This window comes from Thermobia domestica, chromosome 9 (genome assembly GCF_964235325.1).
Source record: "Thermobia domestica chromosome 9, izTheDome1.hap1.1, whole genome shotgun sequence".
Lineage (NCBI taxonomy): Eukaryota > Metazoa > Arthropoda > Insecta > Zygentoma > Lepismatidae > Thermobia > Thermobia domestica.
In genome coordinates this window covers 209,498,859-209,519,791 of record NC_137462.1, presented here as the reverse complement: position 1 = coordinate 209,519,791, position 20,933 = coordinate 209,498,859, and the positions used below count along the sequence as shown (strand labels likewise).

Below are 20,933 nucleotides of genomic sequence, written 5' to 3'. Positions count from 1 at the left end.
CCAAAGCACATTGTCGGAACTCTTTTGGGAGGATCCGGCCCTCCTTCCCTACGCCACTGCCCCGAAGAATACTAAATCCTTTATCATCCTCACGTACTTCATTTTCTACTTCAACATTTAGGCCACGTGGTCTATTCCTACTCTCATGTAAGTCCTCAACATATTCTTTCCATCTTAGTAAGACTTAACTTCTCTCGCTGAATACCTTCCCTCTTATTTTCTACTGCCAACGTAATACTCCTTGTTTTCTCCGAAGTTCTATAGATTTCACCTCCTCGTACATTTCCTCATATTTCTCAATTCTTTCTAATTCTTCTATGTTCTCGCATTTTCTTAAAATTCTTTCTTTGCTCTGTCGATTTCCCTTCGCAACTCGTTGTTTAACTTCCTGTGTATCTTTCTGCCCTCTTCCATATCAATCTGTTTCCACGTCTTCCCTTCCCTAATTTTTTTACATTTGTTCTGTAACTCATGGTTTCTTAACCGTTTTGTGTTCTCGGTAACCTACTATTACTTTTTTAGCATGCTGTATAGAAAGTTTAATATGCTCCCACCATCTGTTGCTACCTGCACCTATCCTTTCGTTTCTGCATTTTTCTTCGAATTTCTCAACGAAAAAATTTATTTATTCGTTTTTAAACTTTTCAGTATTCAACACCCTGTTGTCTACTTTTCTTCTGCCTACATTTTTCAGTTGAATATCCACTTCGGTCAGCACAAGGTTATGATCAGAGAAAATGGGAAGGGTGACAATAATATAGATACATATATTTTCAAGCAAAACAAACAATGTTTCTAAAATGTCCTATTTACTTCGACCCGTCTATATTTGTGCTTGTACTTCACAAGGGTAGATTACACAATGGACGTTAAAAGAGCAGTCTATTCCGGCAATGGGCATACGACTTGTCTTTTGTCGCATTTCACTGAAGCGAAGAAAACGAGGAGAAACCAAAATGAGGTAAGAGATTTTACTAAAAGGAGAAAATATGGCAAATAACTTAGAGGCTTACGTTTACACTTTCAATAATAAGCCGAAAGAACAAAGACCAAGGCGTTTCGCTTGCACGACAATAAATTACTCTTATCAAGGCAAGCGGCAAACTTAACGTTTACACATTTCGCAATGCTAGTCTGATATGCAAGTAAAATATTCGGTTAGTAAGATTCGTTACAAATACAGATTTTAATGTCGATTTATTGTGGTTTACGAGAGGTAAATATCACTAACAGGAATAAAATAGCACTTGATTCATCTTCTTGATGGTGTGGTTGAGAAGATAATTGTCCTTCTAAGGTTCTCACAAACGGTCCAGGCAAAAAAGGATCTCCTCCAAAACCTTGGAAGTCCTGGAATCGGCGTCAGATCATTTCAGTTGTCGTTTTGACAAGGCTACATGGAGTCTTGTTGATGAATATTGCACCTTGAACGATCATTCATTCAGTTTATAGTGAAAACAGAAAACAAGACGAGCGCGCCAAAAACGCTTGTAGTCTAGTAAAATTCTTTATAGCTTCTATCAAATCTGAGAACAAGATCCACTACGGTGGTTCTGGTTACTTTTATAACCTCGGTTACGTTACTTCGTATTGAACTGACCTTAAAATCATATATTCATTGTTAGGAATCTACTAAGAAGGACCCCAACGAATTCTACTTGTATTTTTCTTGCATCTTTCGACTTAGCGACGAAGAGAAATGTACAATATGTATCTCACACCCGGTAAATGAAAATGAGTTTCCATGCGACAGTCTGATCTTAGTACTCAAACACTTATCTTTATTTGTATTTAAACAAGTCATACATGAAAATCAGTACAATACACATAAATGTGCATTTATTTGCTCTTTTAACAGTTAGTGAAGTGAGTTATTTTAATAGAGAGTCAATCTATTCAAAATGATCAAGCATGTGCCTCTCGACCATCTCCAAAAAATCTAATTTTTTCATGAATGTTTATCCTGTATCAGGATACTTCAAAACCACAATTAATTATTTTTTACAACATCCCATGATGACGCAGCGGCTGCCGCCATTTTGCGTTTTTTTCGATTTTAGGCATTTACGTTGTTTTGAATATCTCAGCATGTATTTGAGCTACCAACGTGAAAATTGCTGGACGTCTCCAACTCGTACAGAGCTAAAACCTTGATCTCTCAACATTTTTACCTAACACCACTTGAACGGAGTGAAATCAGGGCCTACAGTAGCATCATTTTTGGACATTGAAGACATGTTTGGGAAGAGGAATTGTAGTTTTGAATACCCTGATATAGGATAAACATTCATGAAAAAAATCAGATTCTTTTTAGAGGTCGAGCGGCATTTTTTTTTTTTCTCGATCATTTACCATGGATTGACCCTACAGTAATTAGTATTTATCTGTGTGTTTAACGATTGTTCATATAACGTGCTTTAAGATCTTCATGCAATATTAATGGATTTTAGAGTACAACGAAATGAGTTAAATAGCACTTAATGTTTGTCATGGCATTTTTAGAAAACAAAACATGAAGGTTCATATAAAATTCTACAATCACAAACAATGATTATAGAAAAGAGTGTTGTCTGTGTCAATGTGTGCAATAATTTACTAATGATACACCATGTAATATTTTGTTCAAGCTGAAAGTAAAATATTTTTACATGTATAGACGAGTTGTATAATTTCATCATGATATACTTTCTCAATATTTTTCTCGATGCATCATCATAATTATGACAATTTTTGTCATGACTGGTAATCTCTTGTTGCAGATTCAGAAGCTCTTTTGATCCTTAGCTAATCTCTTCATCTTCACATAATACTACTATTATTTTCTCTCTCTCTTTCCCTTGACACCGTATCTTCTACCTTGCCCTTCATTCCCTCAAACAAGATTTTGAAGTGTATTTTTTCTTTCTATTTATCTTGAATCTTTGTTCTTTATCACCCTTAGTACCTTCTCATTGGGTTGCATCTAAAATATTTATAACAAATACTTCCAGCACCACTACAATAACTCAGTATCATAGCCTTTCTTTACGAAATTATCACTGACATGACTAAAATATTGAATCAAATAACTTACTCAAGTTATGATGTAAAATATTCTCCTTTATTCTAAATTTTAATATTTTACAAAATTACAACTATACAAAAGATCAACGCTAGAATAAGCTAATAAAGTTTCATATGTCCAACAATGCTATCTATTAACTCAGACTTTCCAGGGCCTATACCAAGAACTGTTACCTCCCCCGGTCTAATTTGAGTTCGACCTGCATCCTTAATTAAACTAGTCACAAGTCCTTTTAACACTGCCTGGTCTTTCACTTGATTTAGCAATGTCTCTCCTTCCAACTTCAGAACGATTTTTGGTTGTCCAAACAATTCCCACTGCCTAACAATATCTGGATGAACAGATAAAGACTTTTTGTAACACTCAACTGCTGCATGTGCACACTGTGAAGCCACTTTGCCCTTTTGCATTCCTAAATCTGTTCTCACAACTAGAACTAACTTGACTTGATTTCTCATTGCAATCGGAGCAGTAACAATAGCCTTCAGAAAAAACAATGGATTTGAAATTCTTCCCTTTAGTACCCATCCCAACGATAAACCAATGCTAAATCCTACCAATGCAGGAGTATATGAGGAACTAGATGTGGTATATGTAACATCCATTACTACAAGACAACACACGAGGTTAGTATACTAAGATGACTTATTTCTTCTCTTATAATATTCGTCCATGCATACTTTTAGCTTTCTAACTTCTTCCTGGCACTTTCGCCAATCTTGATGTTCAGCAGCACATTCCTGAAAATAAATAAATAAAAATGAATTATTAAAAGAACAACAACACTATAAAGTAACAAATATAAATATTATTGCAAAAATTCTGGAGCATTAACTAAATTTATTTTTCCTTTTAATTTATGGAGTAATTATTGTCAAAATAATAATATGGAAATTGTGATGCAAAAAGTATTGAATTCTTCACAATAATTTTGCCGACATTCATGCAGCGGTCTTCTTGGACATGTGAATTCAGAAGAAAAGTAATATGATTGACGATACGTAAATCAAATCAGGGTACCTGGCTAACAATGCTCGTGCAGTAACCACTACGGTACTCAGTCCGCCTCAAACGAGTCTAATATTCCTAATCTTGAAGTCGGCGCTAAACCACTGAGACTACATGAATTGTTCTACAACTATCGTTGAGGCTGAACAATCCAAACAAAGTCTAATCAACGAACAGCTATGCTGGTTGTATTACATATGTGAAAAATAGAGGAAACAACAAATATTCTTCACATCGTATCCTCTATTGGTACAAATTCAATGAAACTGGAAGTGCAAACGTGTGGCAGGGTCGATTATCGAAGGCGGATCTCAGGCTTATCATGCCAGTCCGCTAACAATCATCCTCTACAGTCTGTTCTCAGCTAACATTACGTCCTCACTGTTGACATCAATGTTCAGTAATTTACTCTTTGAATTCAACTGAATTCACATCTATAAAGAATATGGTGTAAAGAATGTCAATATTTTACCTAATGCAATTAATTTCTCTCAGATAGATCAAAAGCAAAAACTTACTGTACAACTATGTACCGTAAATACAACCTTTGTCCATGAAGTTCTGAAAGTTACTGCCTTGGCTTAGATAATTTTTGAACTACTTCTGGTTTCTATGAAAGAATAACTGGACATAAGAATAACTGAACTGGTCTATGTTCGTTATTCACTTTATTTGCTCGACCTCCAATAAACATTAAGAACTCAGGAGAAAAATCCGTATTACCTTTAAATGTCGATTTGTACTACACGGACGGACGCGTGAACCATGAGTTGAAAATCAAATTTTATGTGAAGCTGAGCACATTTCTACTAGGTAAATTTAATCTCTGGTAAGAGTGAGTAACAGAGGCAATTTTGTTGTGTAATGGAGGATAAATTATAGGCCGGTCTTCATTATAAATTCATGTAACGTCGGCTACGTGTTCCGCATCAAAAAAGCACGAGAAGACCACATTTTTATAATGCGCAATAAAGCAAGGCTAATCCCAAACGCAATCACTTTAGGCTCAAGTTTCAATGTGTGCTAATTTGTTGTGTAAGGTACTGAGCAATGGCACATGAAACAGTATCACCAACCACCTTGATGACAAAGATCATACAGCGGCCAACGAGTTCTTCAGTGACTAAAAAAGTGATGAAGCCAACGAAAAGAAAGACGGTAAATCTTTTCGACAACCGGGAGAAAATTTATTTTCACGAATATGTCTCTAAAATCACCACGAAATATACACATTCCTGCTCATACATATGGGTCGGGCACTTTGATGTCGGCGCCTGATCACTAGACATCTGTACAAAGGGCTCTGTTGCATGAGCTTCAGGCATAGGCACAACTACGGAAGCTATAACTAGTAAGATTCCTTACAATATTTAGAAATTTTCCATGTTCCTGTGCTTTTGTGATTTCTTTCAGTTACTTTTTACGGTCCTAGTCTTAATAAAATAAAATAAAATAAAAACGAAAAGAGAATATCAAGACTGTTTAAGCAGTTGCGGCGATTCAGTTCACAGCATAAATAGGCTTCATCGGCTGCTTTCTACAAGCAAAAATTCTACCAAACAGTGTATTGACTGCGTAAGGGACCATTGGTTGCTAAGTTCAATTTCATCTTACAGACTATATTTCGAACTTCAGCCTAATCAATGTCATAATTAAGACCGGGTGAGGGAAAATAATACATGTTATGAAATATTGTGATCTTGCTACAAAAATAAATAAACAAAAAAACTTATTGTATTTTATGAAAGGGGCTAGCAACAAATATTTGAAAAACTACAAATTCTTATTAGGAATATGGATACAGAACCTTACACAGTGAGGTGAGTGGGCTATTATTTTAACAACACTATATTATTTTTAAACTATGCTTAATTCTGGATGAACATTTTACTTAAAAAATATATAATAATGCACGTTATTACGGAATATCTAATTATTTTATTTTTAAATAATATATTAGCTACTGTGTTATTTCTGAACTACTAAAGCAAGCTTTAAAATAAAACTTGAATTACATTTCACATTACACAAGTTCCAGACAAAATTGCAAATTTTATTTAACTTTTTCATTATTACTTTCTCTTTCTTCTCTATTCTCGAATTTAAGTTCGTTAAGAAAGATAATATGTGATGAGTTTTCTGGAGTAAAAGAAAAAGCCAGCAGTAAATGAATAACTTAAAAGTCATCTAAATTAACAATATCTATATTTCGCTCTTGAACGCTTGAAACACGAAGACAGTTTGAATGTTTTATGTTCTCAATTTTATTTCTAATACTAAATTCAATTCTAGTTTTCAGTGAATCAAACTCGACTAGGTAAACTTTGCTGTGCACCTGCAGATAAACCCTGAGCTGCGAAAATTATCCTACTAGAAAAACTGCTTTTGACATATACTAGATATTTTATTTAATTGTAGTCTTAATATTCCTTTTCGTCATACCTATACATATTTCTTTACAGCTGGATGTGGCTTCAGAAATGCCTGCAGAGGAGTTGAATTGTACAGAAAAAAAAACTCTTGTATCTGTTAGGTGACTTTTCTGTTTCAAAGACGACATTGAAATTGTATTTGTCGATATGGGTTTTAAGAAGCTGGAAACAACTGGGCAAAATGGGACTAGGAAACAACTATATCTTGTTGCAAGGAAATTTTCCTGTCGCTTGAGCCTTCCTTTTTCTTATTAACTAGTATGAGTCCCATTTAATTCCAGCCTTAACTCAACTTCAACTTCAAAGTTTTATCTTTTTTAAGCAAAAAGTATTGTTTGTATCTATCTTAATGTCATGACTGACAAGCTAATGAAAGCCTAATTACTTATTTTTTAATCATCTACATGTTGTCTTTTACCTAAAACAAATGTACTGAAAAAGCACATACATACTGCGAGCCGTACGTTTCTTTACCATAAACTTTGATTGATAGATTTATTACTGAAAGTAGAAATCAGCTTTAAACTAGTTTCGAGGAATACTTGACTGGGACATGTTCCGTCGGCTGACATTCGACTGCATTTTTATGACACAGTTTCCTACCAGTACGCTCATAACGCGGCCATTTAATAACATACTTTGTAAACGTAATGCCAGGGAAGTGAGACACAAACTTGAGAAAATCAGAAAAAAACTTGGGAACAATTAATAAAAGAAATCAAAATTTATGTATATAATAAATTTTCATGGTTATCTGAAAAGTTAATTTTCATTGAAGAGCATATGTATGATAAAAAGATGTTATTCAATGCGAATCAATCCTTAAGCTACGATACTGGAAAATTACTTGAAGATTATTTCGTAAGCTAACAAAGCACGAACTTTAGGCACGAACGGTGTCTTCACGCATATCATTTTTGTAAATCGTAAGGTTTGAGATAAGATTTTACAGAACAACATAACCACCTTCCCTTTAGTCAGGATTGTCATTTTGTGAAGGTTTGTTACAGTTATCCAAAACGAGCTGAAACACGGGCATACGCATACGCTGTCCTAGTCTCTCTTGATTTCTCAGGAAATCATTGTAATCATTCACAATCCTTTTTCCTTGTAGAATGATCTTGAATCAATGCAGCTTATTTGTTCTATTGTCGCATGATACTAAATACTATAGACTTTTTGACTAGAAAGTCTGAATAACAAATACTCTCACCTCCGTCCGTTGACGTAAAACTGGCGACTGTGCTGTATATATACTCAGAATCATCAGATTTACTTTTTAATACCTCGAGTCTGGAGACGGAACCACTCACGTCACCAACAGTATTTGTGAATGTATTGTAGAGCCTCTCGTGACGTTTGAATATCTTTGACTGGCTAAATGAGAACCTTTTGTAAAGGAACATTGGTTTGAATAAGATGTTTTCAAGGCTTCGGACTCGAGATAAAGCTCATAAAGGATTCCGAGAGGCATTCCTTTGTCACCACTGACAGATTCAGCAGGGTTACGATAGTACGGCCGTACCTCCAGTTGTTTCACGGACGTGGGGGAGAAGTGAAAGCAGAAGTAGCCTGTTAATATTCAAGGTTACTAGATAACAGGTTGCCTCGAAACAATTTGGTTTTCGTTCGGAGGGAGTCGGTGAAGATCGTAATACGTCACCGTAGACCCAAAGCTCTGAAGACACTTGAGGACTCTATGATCATTCTACAGCTTTAAGTGCATTAAATAGAATTAGAATGATTATTTTAGGCAATAATCCTGGCGTACTGGAAACTAACAAAAACACAAATACTGTCGAAAATGAATTTATTTCAAGCAAATTTCTTTAAAAATGTGGTGTTGTATGTACTGATAAAATGTTGAAGACAATGACCGAAGACATCTTTGTGAAATGTGCGACATTGAGACAAAATCAGCAATGGAAGAAGATGGACTAGCGTATATAGCAGGTTGGCTTGCAGAATAAATAAATAAATAAATAGATAAATAAAAATTTAATAGTAACAATAATAATAATAAATAGGTAAATAAAACACATCCTCATTTAAGTAATCAATGCAATAGAAATGTTCCCGTTCATCACTTTCCACCGTCATGGATTCAAAGCAAGGGTGTAGTCACGAGGAGTTGTTCTATCGGGGCTATCCCCCCACCCCAATTAATTTCCTGGGTCCCTGAAATGACCAGCGTTTAAAACATCATCGTACGATTACTTCGCTTGAGTCATTTAAAAATAACAAAGTTTACATATAATTAATAATCTGTAAATTATTTACCGATCGAAAAATAGTGTGGTCTCTCTTCCGTGCAAGGAATGACCAAATGCACAGCTTGCTACCACATTTGCTACAATCGATTGATCTAGTGCTTCTGTGCGAATCTTGTCCAATATGAAGCATAAAGATATTTTGTATAGACCTATTTTAAAATAACTGTCAATCTATGCCAATACGAGAATTTGTATGATGGTTTTTTTTTTTTTTTTTTAGTCGCGAGTAATAAATAAATATTTTTGTCAGGAAATCTTAAAGAAATTAAGTGAAATTTAAAAAAAAAAATCAGTTTTATGTAGATAGGTTATGTGTAGAAGGGCTTAAATTGTAATAGTTATGCACAAAGGCATAACGTTTGGTCCGGAGCTGTAGTTCTTTGTTAAGCATAATAAAAACTATCTAGTACATAATATTTATGGAGAAAAAGCAAAACTAAAATATAAAAAAGCCAGCGTTTTTAGTTTTCCGGACGGAAACTAAAAATTTCCGGTTTTTTCAGGTCTCAAAATCACTAACTGTAATAATTTATTTGGTTTTGTAAATTGTAGCTGCCCTCCCCTCAAAAATGAAGGGCCCCTCCTAGATAAACCTGCTGGCTACACTCCTGATTAAAAGCTTGTCTCATGGCCATCTGACACAGATCACTGAAGAATGGCTTTCAAAAACAGTTTTCATTGTACCATGGAAGAACAGTGCCTAGGAGAAAAGATACCATGAAATGTCTGGGCGGAATTATTTGTGGGAGTACTGCTAACGTGGATTCTGAAATAGTGACCACATTTGTGCGAATGAGAACATTTGCCAGAATTAAGTTCTTGAATAGCTTGGCAAAACAGAAAAGTGTTAAGGTTTCTGAAAAAAGAGACGGAAGTTCCCAGGACAAACGGATGAAAAACATCAGGAAACTTGTCCAGTCAGTAAGGTTTTTAACAGCAGAATGTTATCGTAAAACACTATTATAACTTCTCTTTTCGATCATTATTCTATGTAGTAAATTACAGACACTTAAGTTTGATTCTGCATGCAAGCAACAAAAAAGTATTTTACTATGTAACGTTAATTCAGCATAGGATTTCTCATGCGAAGACCCTCTTCCTTATTCTTAAGCGGTAAAACGAGCAGACGTTTTTTTTTTTTTTCGCGCTTTACAGGTCTATGGGTGACGTCATTCCGGGACAGCCTATGACCGTGCAACATGGGTAAGAGGCAATCTGTTTTCTAGTAACCTTAGTTAATATTATTTATATTTTATTTATCACTTAATAAAATATTTTTATGGTGATTACAAAACTAGTTTCACGCATACATAAGAGACTCTCCGGAGCACATTTTTCACACAAAATTACCAATGGATGGAAAAAAAAAAGCGAGAAATTTTAAAATTATTAGAATTCAATGTAAGCAAAAATAGGTTACGCACTTACGCAAAAATTAGCTTGTTTTGTACTTGCTTTGCTTTTGGACTAAATTGGACAGTAGTCAAGGCATTAGTAAAAGTATTATATTTAATATATAAATGACGGTGTCAAATTGTGTAATCGTTTTTTATTCTGTACAAACATATGGGGGCACTGTTTTGCTTACCGTATCTCTCGTTTACGAATTCTGAAACTGCCTGTGTTCGTCTCTGAGATGAATAACAACTTTCGGCAACGTTTTGCCTTGCGGGATGAGTGAATAGTCATATCGTAACAAACGGTGACATGTATCTGTCGTCGAGAGAAGGTTTTACCACCTTCGCTCCACGTCCTACTATTGGAGGGATCGGTATGAGTTACTAGGGAGACAAGGCCTAATAAAGGAAGAACGCACAAGTAGAAGATGAAGATGGAAATTGTTAATTAAGATAATACACAGTTACCATACATTCGATCACTTCTTCTCTTAATATACACACTTCTCAATTAATAAGACTAATTGCACACTCTATTGATATTGATATCAATTACTATTTTTTCAAATATACAAGTTTTCTTCCTCTATACATCATCTAAGAGTGAATCATACTAACCTATATAGCCGTATTGTTCACCTCAGTAAAGAAGTGAAACATTATAATATATATATATATATATATATATATATATATATATATATCACATATAAGCAGAGTGGAAACAAATGATTTTCAAAAAAATCATTTTTGTTGATTTTTTTATTTAGATCGATTTTTTTTATTGAAATCAAATCTTTCTTCTCGCGTAATACAAGTCACGAACTGAAGATAAAACATTAGGAATTAATATTAAATGTTATTTATGCCATTTAAGTGAAAGTATTGGGCTTGAATTTTGAATTGATTTCCAGTCATTAACTTACTTCAATCCCAAATAGAGATGCAAAGGTTCGAAAAAAAAGTTTTTTTTTTTTTTTTTGGAGAGGGGGGGGGGACTCGGTTTTTTTCTGCTTCGCTTCTTTTGGTTGGGATTTTTTTTTTAATTCTGCTTTAAATTGACAAAGCAGGTTTTGTTTCACTTCTCTACAATACAAAAACTCATTTAAATAGTAGTGGATGCAGATAATAATACAAACCATCGAAAATAAACATCAATTTCGAAAACATATTTCAAACCATTTTAATTCTCAACACATTTTTATTATGAATCCCAAAAAATTAATCCATGTATATAATAAGTTGCAGTTAAGTTTTAACTTACATATGCATTATAAGCAATATTTTTTTATTGTGAATTAAAAATGCGAAAACAAGGGAAAACTCTTACATCACATACAGAATTTATTGTACTATGTGTGTGAGTTGAAACAAATAACACATCGGGAAGATAATATATTTACTGAACAAACGCACAAAACAAATTTAAGTTTCGACGCCATAGCCTTCTCAAAAATAACATGTTCTTCTCTTTGTTCATTACGTATATCAAGTGTCTCAAGTGGTACAACTTTGGCTTCGCATTCGGGAGGTAATGGGTTCGATTCCCGCTGTCGGCCATCCTGACTGGTGTTTTCCAGTGTTTCCCTCAGTCCTACCAGGCAAATGCCGGGATGGTACCTACTAAACAAGCTCTGGCCGATACCTTCCCAAATCCTTTCCATGTTGTTGTTAGATATCCAGTATAAAAAGCCTCTGAGCTGCATCTGGTGATTGTTAAATAAATAAATAAGTATTATTCCCTCGTCAATCTGTTATAGCCTATAAGTTTATTATGTCTGACTTCCGCCGAGACTTTCATAAACATTCCTACTAGAGTAACAATGAAAAATGATCATTGTTTTATTACAATTCAACGTATCTATTACTTTAAAAGACTGAAAAAAATGCAATCTTTGGGACGCTCAAAAATCGCCTAATTTGTTAATGCACCTCTCGCTTCCGCCTTTGCTACCCCTACAGAAACTTTTTTTGAAATGGAACAGAAATGTTGAAAATGTATTTTCTATTAATTTATTACATACGTAATAATGTTACCACCTATCAGGTGCTTCAGACCTGCAAAATCGGTAACGTCCCAAATTCTGTAATGCACTGACTATTCCTTAAGCTTGTTTAGTGAGGAAAGTACTGAATTTTCTGTTCATGGATCATATGCGTAATACTGATCATCTGAGCGTTTGGTTTCCAAGGCTCTGGAATATATAACCACCATCACGATTTACCCAGTCCTGAAGGTTTTTGAATTTTTAACAAGAATTCAATATGTCATTACGGAACTTTCCCTTCAAAAAACACTATGAAATACATTTAAGTCAAGCACAACAAACATGAGTGAGTGGTTAGCTTTTCCGCTTCTATTAGGAAATCAGGGATTCAGTCCCGCATTCGACCATTCCGACAAAAGTTCTTAATTCCATCTGTGAATGTAGAGATAGTGCGTGTATTGTGATTCCTGGCTGATTTCATTTTTTATGTTTTAAATTGTTGTTATTACTAATTACCAGCAGTGACGGATTTGCGAAAGGGGTTAGGGTGGGGGTGTCTTTCGGACTGAAACCTGCTCTCCGGAATTATGGATTTTCTAAAACAAACGAAATTTTAGTTATGTATTTACTCATAGACTTCAAGCTCCCCTCAAATGAAAATCAGGTATTTTTAGAAAAAACTAACCATTAATAAGAAAAAATCCCTCCCAAAACACTTTTCTAAATCCGTACTGATTATTTGTATAAAATGGTATTCAAGGTTGCATCCGGAAGATTATTGCTACGTTACACAGCTACAGTATAACAGAAATGTGGAAGTATGCTCTGACGGATATATTGAAAAACATAAGTTAAACTATGTGCTAGAAACTAGAGTACTAACCTCTAAGAAATTAAACACGAATAACTAAAAATGAAATGATCTAAAGAACAAAATGCCGATAACTCAGAAGTTAAAATAGTTATATAGCCTCTAGAATTGCTCTCAAATACTACATAGTTAATGTTTAATTCATAAAACACTACACATTATGATGGTGAATTCTAGAGGGAAATATGGCATTTAGGTCATGAAATCTTGTTTAACTGTAGAGTATACTATAAGAAAGATATTTAGATAGAAAAATCATGAAAATGAAAAAAGCCAAAATTTCCGTGTTTCCCCTAAAAAGCCGGCTTTTTATGTATAAAAAAAAACAATTAAAAAAATCCGGCTATTTTGCATCTCTAATTCCAAACAAAGTTTCTTAAGCACTAAGGAAAAAGTACGGCGACATTTATCAACATGATACTTTTTTTTTTTTCACAAAAGTTACTCATATTTGGCAGAGGCATACCTTAAAAAAACTAGCTTGCGGCATGAAATAATATAAAATACGCAAATTTCGCCTAAAGTTATAAAATCTAAAAAAAATTTAAGTTTCGGAGAGGGAATCGGACCCCTTTATAAATCCGCCCCTATTATCTGGGAACAAACAAACAGATGCGCACACAAAAGTATTTTCATCTTAAATGTCCATGGTAATTTTCTCGTTGGAATAGTTAACGATTTAAAAACCTTATGTTATGAAGATAAGAAAGCAGAATTCATCAGTTATCCGTTCAAAACGACAGAAATATCGTATATCGGTTTGTCTTGATATACTCTCGATATATTGAGTAATGTCCTTTTAGACCTGGTACTTCTTAGTCTCCATTTGTGTACTCAATTTCAGCTCGATCGATTCAGTAATTTTTGCTGCAGCGCTGCATAATTGTTACATTAGTTATTCCCTATAAAGATTCTCTTTACAGTCGAATAATAACAATAAAAAATGATTTGTTTGGTATTCAATCGCCACACAGAATTTTGAACGAAAAAATTATAGATGTGTATGTTCTTGATATAACACAGGTTATCGTGAACGCATCTAAAATATTGTATGTATTGCAATTCTGGTGATTTCACAAATTCAGATTGAAAATAATTTAAAACTATATTTGTAAATAGGGAAGGGGAGACAGAATACTCACATACCCACAGCTTGGTCTTTTTTTTTATATAATAATATTGGTGTTTAAATTAACATTAATCTCACATAAATATACCTTTAAAAATTCTGAAATTTCTGTATGACGACATGCTGGATACTTTTTTTTTTTTTTAATCCAATCTAATTAGAACCAACCTGAGAGATAAGATTTCTCTTAAATAAATGAACGGGAATGTGCCATATACATACAATGCTTTTGAATTTTTTTATCATTATAATCCTTGTAGTACATTGCTATTGGAAAAAATACTAGTTTGCTCATCATTTTAATGAAAACATTGGGCCTTATTTTGCAATACAAACAAATAATTTTCTACGAAGTTTATATGTCACCCTTATTTCCTTTAATGCTCTTCTTTAAGTATTTTTAATCATGTCTATTTTATTGTAATAAGTAAATAAAATATGTCATCAAAACCAACAACTGTTCGAAAATTCTACGAATTCATTTGTAGTTTTCATAAATGTTACTAAATTATAACTGTGTACAGATACCACTGCTTTTGAGTAATGTAGTCCACCAGCTGTAACTGTAATTCATTTTTCTAATTATCTACACCTGGACACGAGGCACATATCAGCTTATCAAACGTTATCTTAGTAAAGCATGATTATGATGTATAACTTCAAAATTATTTTATGACGTAATAAGAAGCATATTAATAATTAAAAATTAAAATTATACTTAAACACCCATATATATGTTGATGGCAAATTGATGCTACGCATCAGTGACCCCTAGTCATCACCTTTTATGCTCGTATTTTTTTGAAAAAAGACGCTCCTTGTAGATCAGTTTATTCCACTGTAGAGACAATTAAAAAGTTCTTTGAATCAACGCTAGAAAAAATTCCTTACAAAAACCATTCCCTCCTCTTTCACTGCTTTACAAAAATGTTAGTCGATACGATGGTATTTGAGTATTATTTTATAAGGGCAGAGAATCTTTTTTTAACTCTGGATAAGAGAAACACGGACAAAAATGGAATGAATACATCATGTATAGTATTTCCAAAACTAGAAACAAATTGACGTTTGGAAAAACACGTGGTACGCTGTTCCCACTTGGTGCGCATCCCGGTGATCATCAGTTAGAACTGTCCTGTGAGTTTTAAAGAAAAGGAAAGTCTCTAAATACACTGGTCAACAAATTTTCACGTTTTATTTTTTCTAGAAACGAAAGTAGCCAATCTTTATAGATTTCGAGGCGCTGAACACGAATATCACACTTAAAATTAGCTGGTAGCTCAGGGTTGCCAGTAAATGTGGAATTTACGTTAAAAATTCATGTTTTTCACATTTATTTTGTTAGGTTTTACTCAGGAATGTATAATTACGTCCCTATTTATCGTTGCGGAATGTGTTATACCTCTTTCTATTCGTCGATGACCGTACTTTCTGAACATTTAACAATCGGTCCGTAACCGGTACCGTTGGGAAATTATATACCCATATATTCGAAAATATCCCCCTTTTTTTTTTAGAGGAAAATCCGATTTTTATTTTTTTTTTACTGGCAACCTTGCAATAGTAAAATTATAATTTATATTTGAAAAGTAACCTGTCAATATTGGGAATGTTTTCTGCAAATGTCGTTATGATCGAAGCGAGCCGAACTGTGAAAAAAAATATATTATCCCTTCTACCGAAATGCCGAAATTTTACATACCTTTACAACATGTACATTAAAAATGTAATATTGACTTCCGTATGCCGAACAGAATTATAGGACAATACATTCAGACAATGTAACTATCATTTCGGTAGTCTGTACTGGGGTGGGGGATTTTATGTACTGAAATATTGCACGGAAAATTCCCTTTCTGCAAAATTCCGACTTTTTTCTGCCTACAGCTGGCAATCCTGCAATAAAAACTGCACTGACAATCCTCGGATAAATATAATCATAAAATATACGTTGACACCAACAATTTATATTCTATTCACATCCACACGCACACACACAAAAAAAAAAAAATTCCCATGGGATGACCGTATTGTCAAGAAATTGGAAGGGGTAAATGTCACACATGGTTAGGGAACGAATGAATTGCGTTGTTGTTATAATAGCAATATACAAATAAGTGTAACAACGGTTTTGCTGCCGTCGTTAAGCAAGTTGTACTTGTTGGATCTGGCAACAGCGCATAAAGCTCACTCATGTGCCCACGATCCAATCACCTGATCACTCGACAGGCTAAAACTTGTTGGCGGCGTGCGTGTGTGTGTCCGCGCTCTCTTTTACTGTACTGTGATGTGTCTTGGTTGAGAGGTGGTTGGTGGTGAATGTATATACAGTAAAGTATTTGAATTAAACTGTGAGTGTTTGTGTTATTTGAACGAGTGTCTGTTTTCATGAAAATGCCCCGCACCTGCAAGAACAATCCTGATAACTTTTGTTACATTTGTGCAGACGCTATTTGTGGTAATAGAAGGCGACCACTTACTGATGCAGTAAGGAAAGCCTATTCATTGTATTTCGGTTGTCGAGTGGGAGACCAAGACAAATCTTGGGCTCCACATGTGTGTTCTACGTCGTGTTCTTCCGTGCTAAATGCTTGGATGCATGGGAAAAACGTCTCCATGAAGTTTGGCGTGCCTGCTATTTGGCGTGAACCGACAAATCATGTGTCTTGATTGCTATTTTTGTATGACATCGCCCTTGAAGAAAGGAATCAATACCAAAAGGAAGAGAAATATACCCTGACATCCCATCTGTAATTCGCCCTGTGCCTCATGGACAAGGACTGCCAGTTCATGTTCCCCCAAACGCAACAAACATCAAGCAATGATAGGCATCCATCCATCAGTGTTGTTGATCCTTCATTTACGCCATCTTCATCCAGCGAAACATACAAAATCACACAACGTGAACTCAGTGATCTGATTAGGGATTTAGACCTCCCGAAGTGTAAAGCTGAAGTGTTAGCTTCACAACTACAGCAGTGGAACCTTCTAGCTGAAACAGTGCGAGTGTCAGTTTTTCGGGATCGTCAGAAAGAACTTGAGAACCATTTCAGTACTGAAGGTGACATTACATTCTGCAGTGATGTTAAAGGTTTGTTTCATGACCTACATATTTCATACAAACCGGACGAGTGGAGACTATTCATAGATGGTTCCAAAACAAGCCTGAAGGGTGTACTGTTACATAATAATAACGAAAGACCGTCCATCCCTGTCGCATATGCTGCTTTAGCGAACGAAACGTACACTACGTTGAAATCTGTTCTATGCGTCATTAGTTACAAAATGAAATGAAATGAAATCTTTGAGTTTTACGTCCCACGGTTATGCCGGTTAGGCTAAAGGAGACGGTGATTATGAGAAATGAATGAAATGGTGGAATGAAGAAAGTGGGAGGAAATGGGAGAACTCCGAGAAAACCCACGCACACGGTGTTTGTCCACCACAAACTTCACGTGGCGGGAGCAGGGTTTGAACACGGGACCCCATGCACCAGAGGTGTCATTAGTTACAATCAGCATGAATGGATAGTTTGTGGAGATTTCAAAGTAATTTCGATTTTGTTGGATTTGCAAGGAGGTTATACTAAGTATTGTTGTTATATATAAGTGGGACAGTCGCGCAAGAGATAAACACTATACACAGAGGGAGTGGCCTTTAAGAATAGCTCTGATTCCTGGCTCAAAAAATACTGTCAATGAACCTCTAGTGAACCCTCAGAAAATTGTTCTCCCACCACTGCATATTAAGTTGGGACTTATGACAGAGTTTGTAAAGACAGTGAACACGAATGAAGCAGCATTCGGATATTTCTGCATGAAGTTTCCACGATTAAGTACAGAGAAGATCAAACAGGGAATATTCATTGGTCCACAGATACGCCAGCTCCTAAATGACCCTGACTTTGAGGTCACTCTAACCCCTCTGCATGCGTGGCGTTGTTTCCGTAATTTGACCACATTGTTCTTCGAAAACAAGAGAGCCGACAATTACAGGGACCTTGTGGATGAATTAATTCATGCTTATCAAAACATTGGCTGCAACATGACACTGAAAATGTACGTTCTTCACTCACACCTCGATGTCTTCCCAGAGAACTGTGGTGCTTTCAGTGATGAACACGGCGAGAGATTTCGCAGGGATATTTCTCTCATGGAACATCGATACACGGGTCGGTGGACAGCTGCAATGTTGGCTGACTTCTGCTGGACGCTACAGAGGGATGCTCCAAACACAACCTACAAGAGGAAGGCAAAGAAACGGCGCATTCATTGAAGGTGAGTGCATTCATTTATCCTAGGCAATACATTTGTGTACAATTTACCTTTGAAAAAAATGAAATGAAATTTTTGAGTTTTACGTCCCACGTTTATGCCGGTTAGGCTAAAGGAGACGGTGATGAGAAATGAATGAAATGGTGGAATGAAGAAAGTGGGAGGAAACGGGAGAACCCCGAGAAAACCCACGCACACGGACAATTTACCTTTGTGCAGCAATAACGAAGATCCGAGGACCAATTTATTTTTTTATTATTATTTTTTTTTATTTTTTGGCCAAAAATGTAGTAGACAGGGGAAATTTGCGGTATTTCAGTTCAAAGGATAATATTTATTCTCAGCTCGGTCTTCTTGATGGCACATAATGTTACCAGTCTTAGAATAACTTTTCCAGCATTCTTTCCAGTTATTTATTGCAGGATTGCCAGCTGTAGGCAGAAAAAAGTCGGAATTTTGCAGAAAGGAAATTTTTCGTGCAATATTTCAGTACATAAAATCCCCCACCCCAGTACAGACTACCGAAATGATAGTTACATTGTCTGAATGTATTGTCCAATAGTTCTGTTCGGCATACGGAAGTCAATATTACATTTTTAATGTACATGTTGTAAAGGTATGTAAAATTTCGGCATTTCGGTAGAAGGGATAATATATTTTTCATAGTTCGGCTCGCTTCGATCATGACGACATTTGCAGAAAATACTCCCAATATTGACAGGTTACTTTTCAAATATAAATTATAATTTTACTATTGCAAGGTTGCCAGTAAAAAAAAATTTAAAAATCGGATTTTCCTCTAAAAAAAAAAAAAGGATATTTTCGAATATATGGGTATATAATTTCCCAACGGTACCGGTTACCGGAATGATTGTTAAATTTTCAGAAAGTACGGTCATCGACGAATAGAAAGAGGTATAACACATTCCGCAACGATAAATAGGGACGTAATTATACGTTCCTGAGTAAAACCCAACAAAATAAATGTGAAAAACATGAATTTTTAACGTAAATTCCACATTTACTGGCCACCCTGAGCTACCAGCTAATTTTAAGTGTGATATTCGTGTTCAGCGCCTCGAAATCTATAAAGATTGGCTACTTTCGTTTCTGTAAAAAAATCCACTGTAGACCAGTGATATTGGTTTGTTTGGGTGGATGAAAGGGTATGTTTGTCGTCCCAGTTTGTGCATGTTGGGAAGGAGGGGGGCTGTGTGTGTGTCTTTTTAACTACTTCTACGCATAAAGAAACGAGAGACTAAAATAGATTCCTTCCTTCTGAAAACACGTGTTTACTAGCGTCAACATTGGAATGTTAAGATCTGTTGCGAAGGAAAGCGTCCAGCCACTGTTATTGAAATGACGTTTACGACCCTCGCTGAGTAACCGCAATTACTATGTGATGTAGATTCCCTTCTTGAAAACAAATTTGCACGGGTTTTGGAGCTGTCAATTGGTTTCTAGTTTTGAAAGCACTTTAATTTAGTTAAAGGTTCTAAACTACTTAATTTTCTGAATATTTCTTTATTGGCAATTTTTTAATTTAAAAAATTCCTCATAAGTATTTATATAGGTAATTGATTCAATACTTAGTTTTTCTATTTACAGTCCGGTTTAGTGCTCAAAATCGTATTCCGGTTGTTCTGAATTCTGATGCATTATCTAGAAAGATTAGGAACATTTATTCTGGCCGCAAGTTCAAACTAGATCTGCGAATAACAAGAGTTCCTACTTAAAGTAAATAGTCGAATACAGCCTTTTTTCTTTTCTTTTTTTAATTTTGTGATCGTAAAGTTTATAAAAATAACCTTTACTGACTGCACGACGACAAAAACCAGCGGTGTGAGGCAGTAAAACGATTTTATTTTCTTCTGATAAGTTTCTCTATTAATTTGAAAGAATAATTTTTTACTAATTTTCTAGATTTTCAAGGTTTGATAACGAAATTCATAACTTATTCTAGATTTTTTCATAGTATACAAAATCCACGGCTTATTCAAAGCTTTCACTAAAATTTACTGATGAAAACTATCAAGATTGTTTTTTGTCAAACAGTCAACGCAAAACCGGAAATTTGACACAAAATTGAAATATTTCGAACATTTTACACAGAATAACATGGCGGAACTAAACACTGACTTCGTCAAAAATATTGATTTTACTGATCAGTTTGTAGCCCTGAATATGTTGAAAAATCATATTCTTCTTCAATATTCTAAAAATTGCATAGAAACTAAAGGGTAAAAAAAGAAAGAAAAACCAACAGACCGGAGAGCAGTTGTTTCTACCAGAATGCCTGTCGTATTGCACACTCACCTTTCATGTGCGTGTGTGTCTGTGTGTGTGTGTTTGTGTTTGTGTTAGTCTCCACTTCACCCCTCACAGTCAACCGTTTTCTCATCTGGTTCACCGTATTACATATATTTACTTTTTTACTTTCTTTACATTCGTATTAGATTTGGTACAGAAACAGTTAAGTAGAAAACCAAACATACTG

General features: G+C 34.9%; 2 protein-coding genes across 2 annotated transcripts in view; both read right to left on the bottom strand.

The window, feature by feature from the left end:
* Nucleotides 1–3,162: 3,162 nt before the first annotated feature.
* On the bottom strand, nucleotides 3,163–3,669 carry LOC145661139 (peptidyl-tRNA hydrolase 2, mitochondrial-like). The gene has a single exon (XM_081726589.1). The coding sequence runs from the start codon at nucleotides 3,667–3,669 to the stop codon at nucleotides 3,163–3,165; it is 507 nt and encodes a 168-aa protein (XP_081582715.1).
* The window catches only part of LOC145660579 (F-box only protein 31-like), a 38,103-nt gene continuing 20,839 nt past the window's right edge, over nucleotides 3,670–20,933 (bottom strand). Inside the window, exon 2 of the mRNA XM_081725813.1 lies at nucleotides 3,670–3,804. The gene's annotated coding sequence lies outside the window, so the exon portion shown is untranslated. The remainder of the gene's footprint in view (nucleotides 3,805–20,933) is intronic.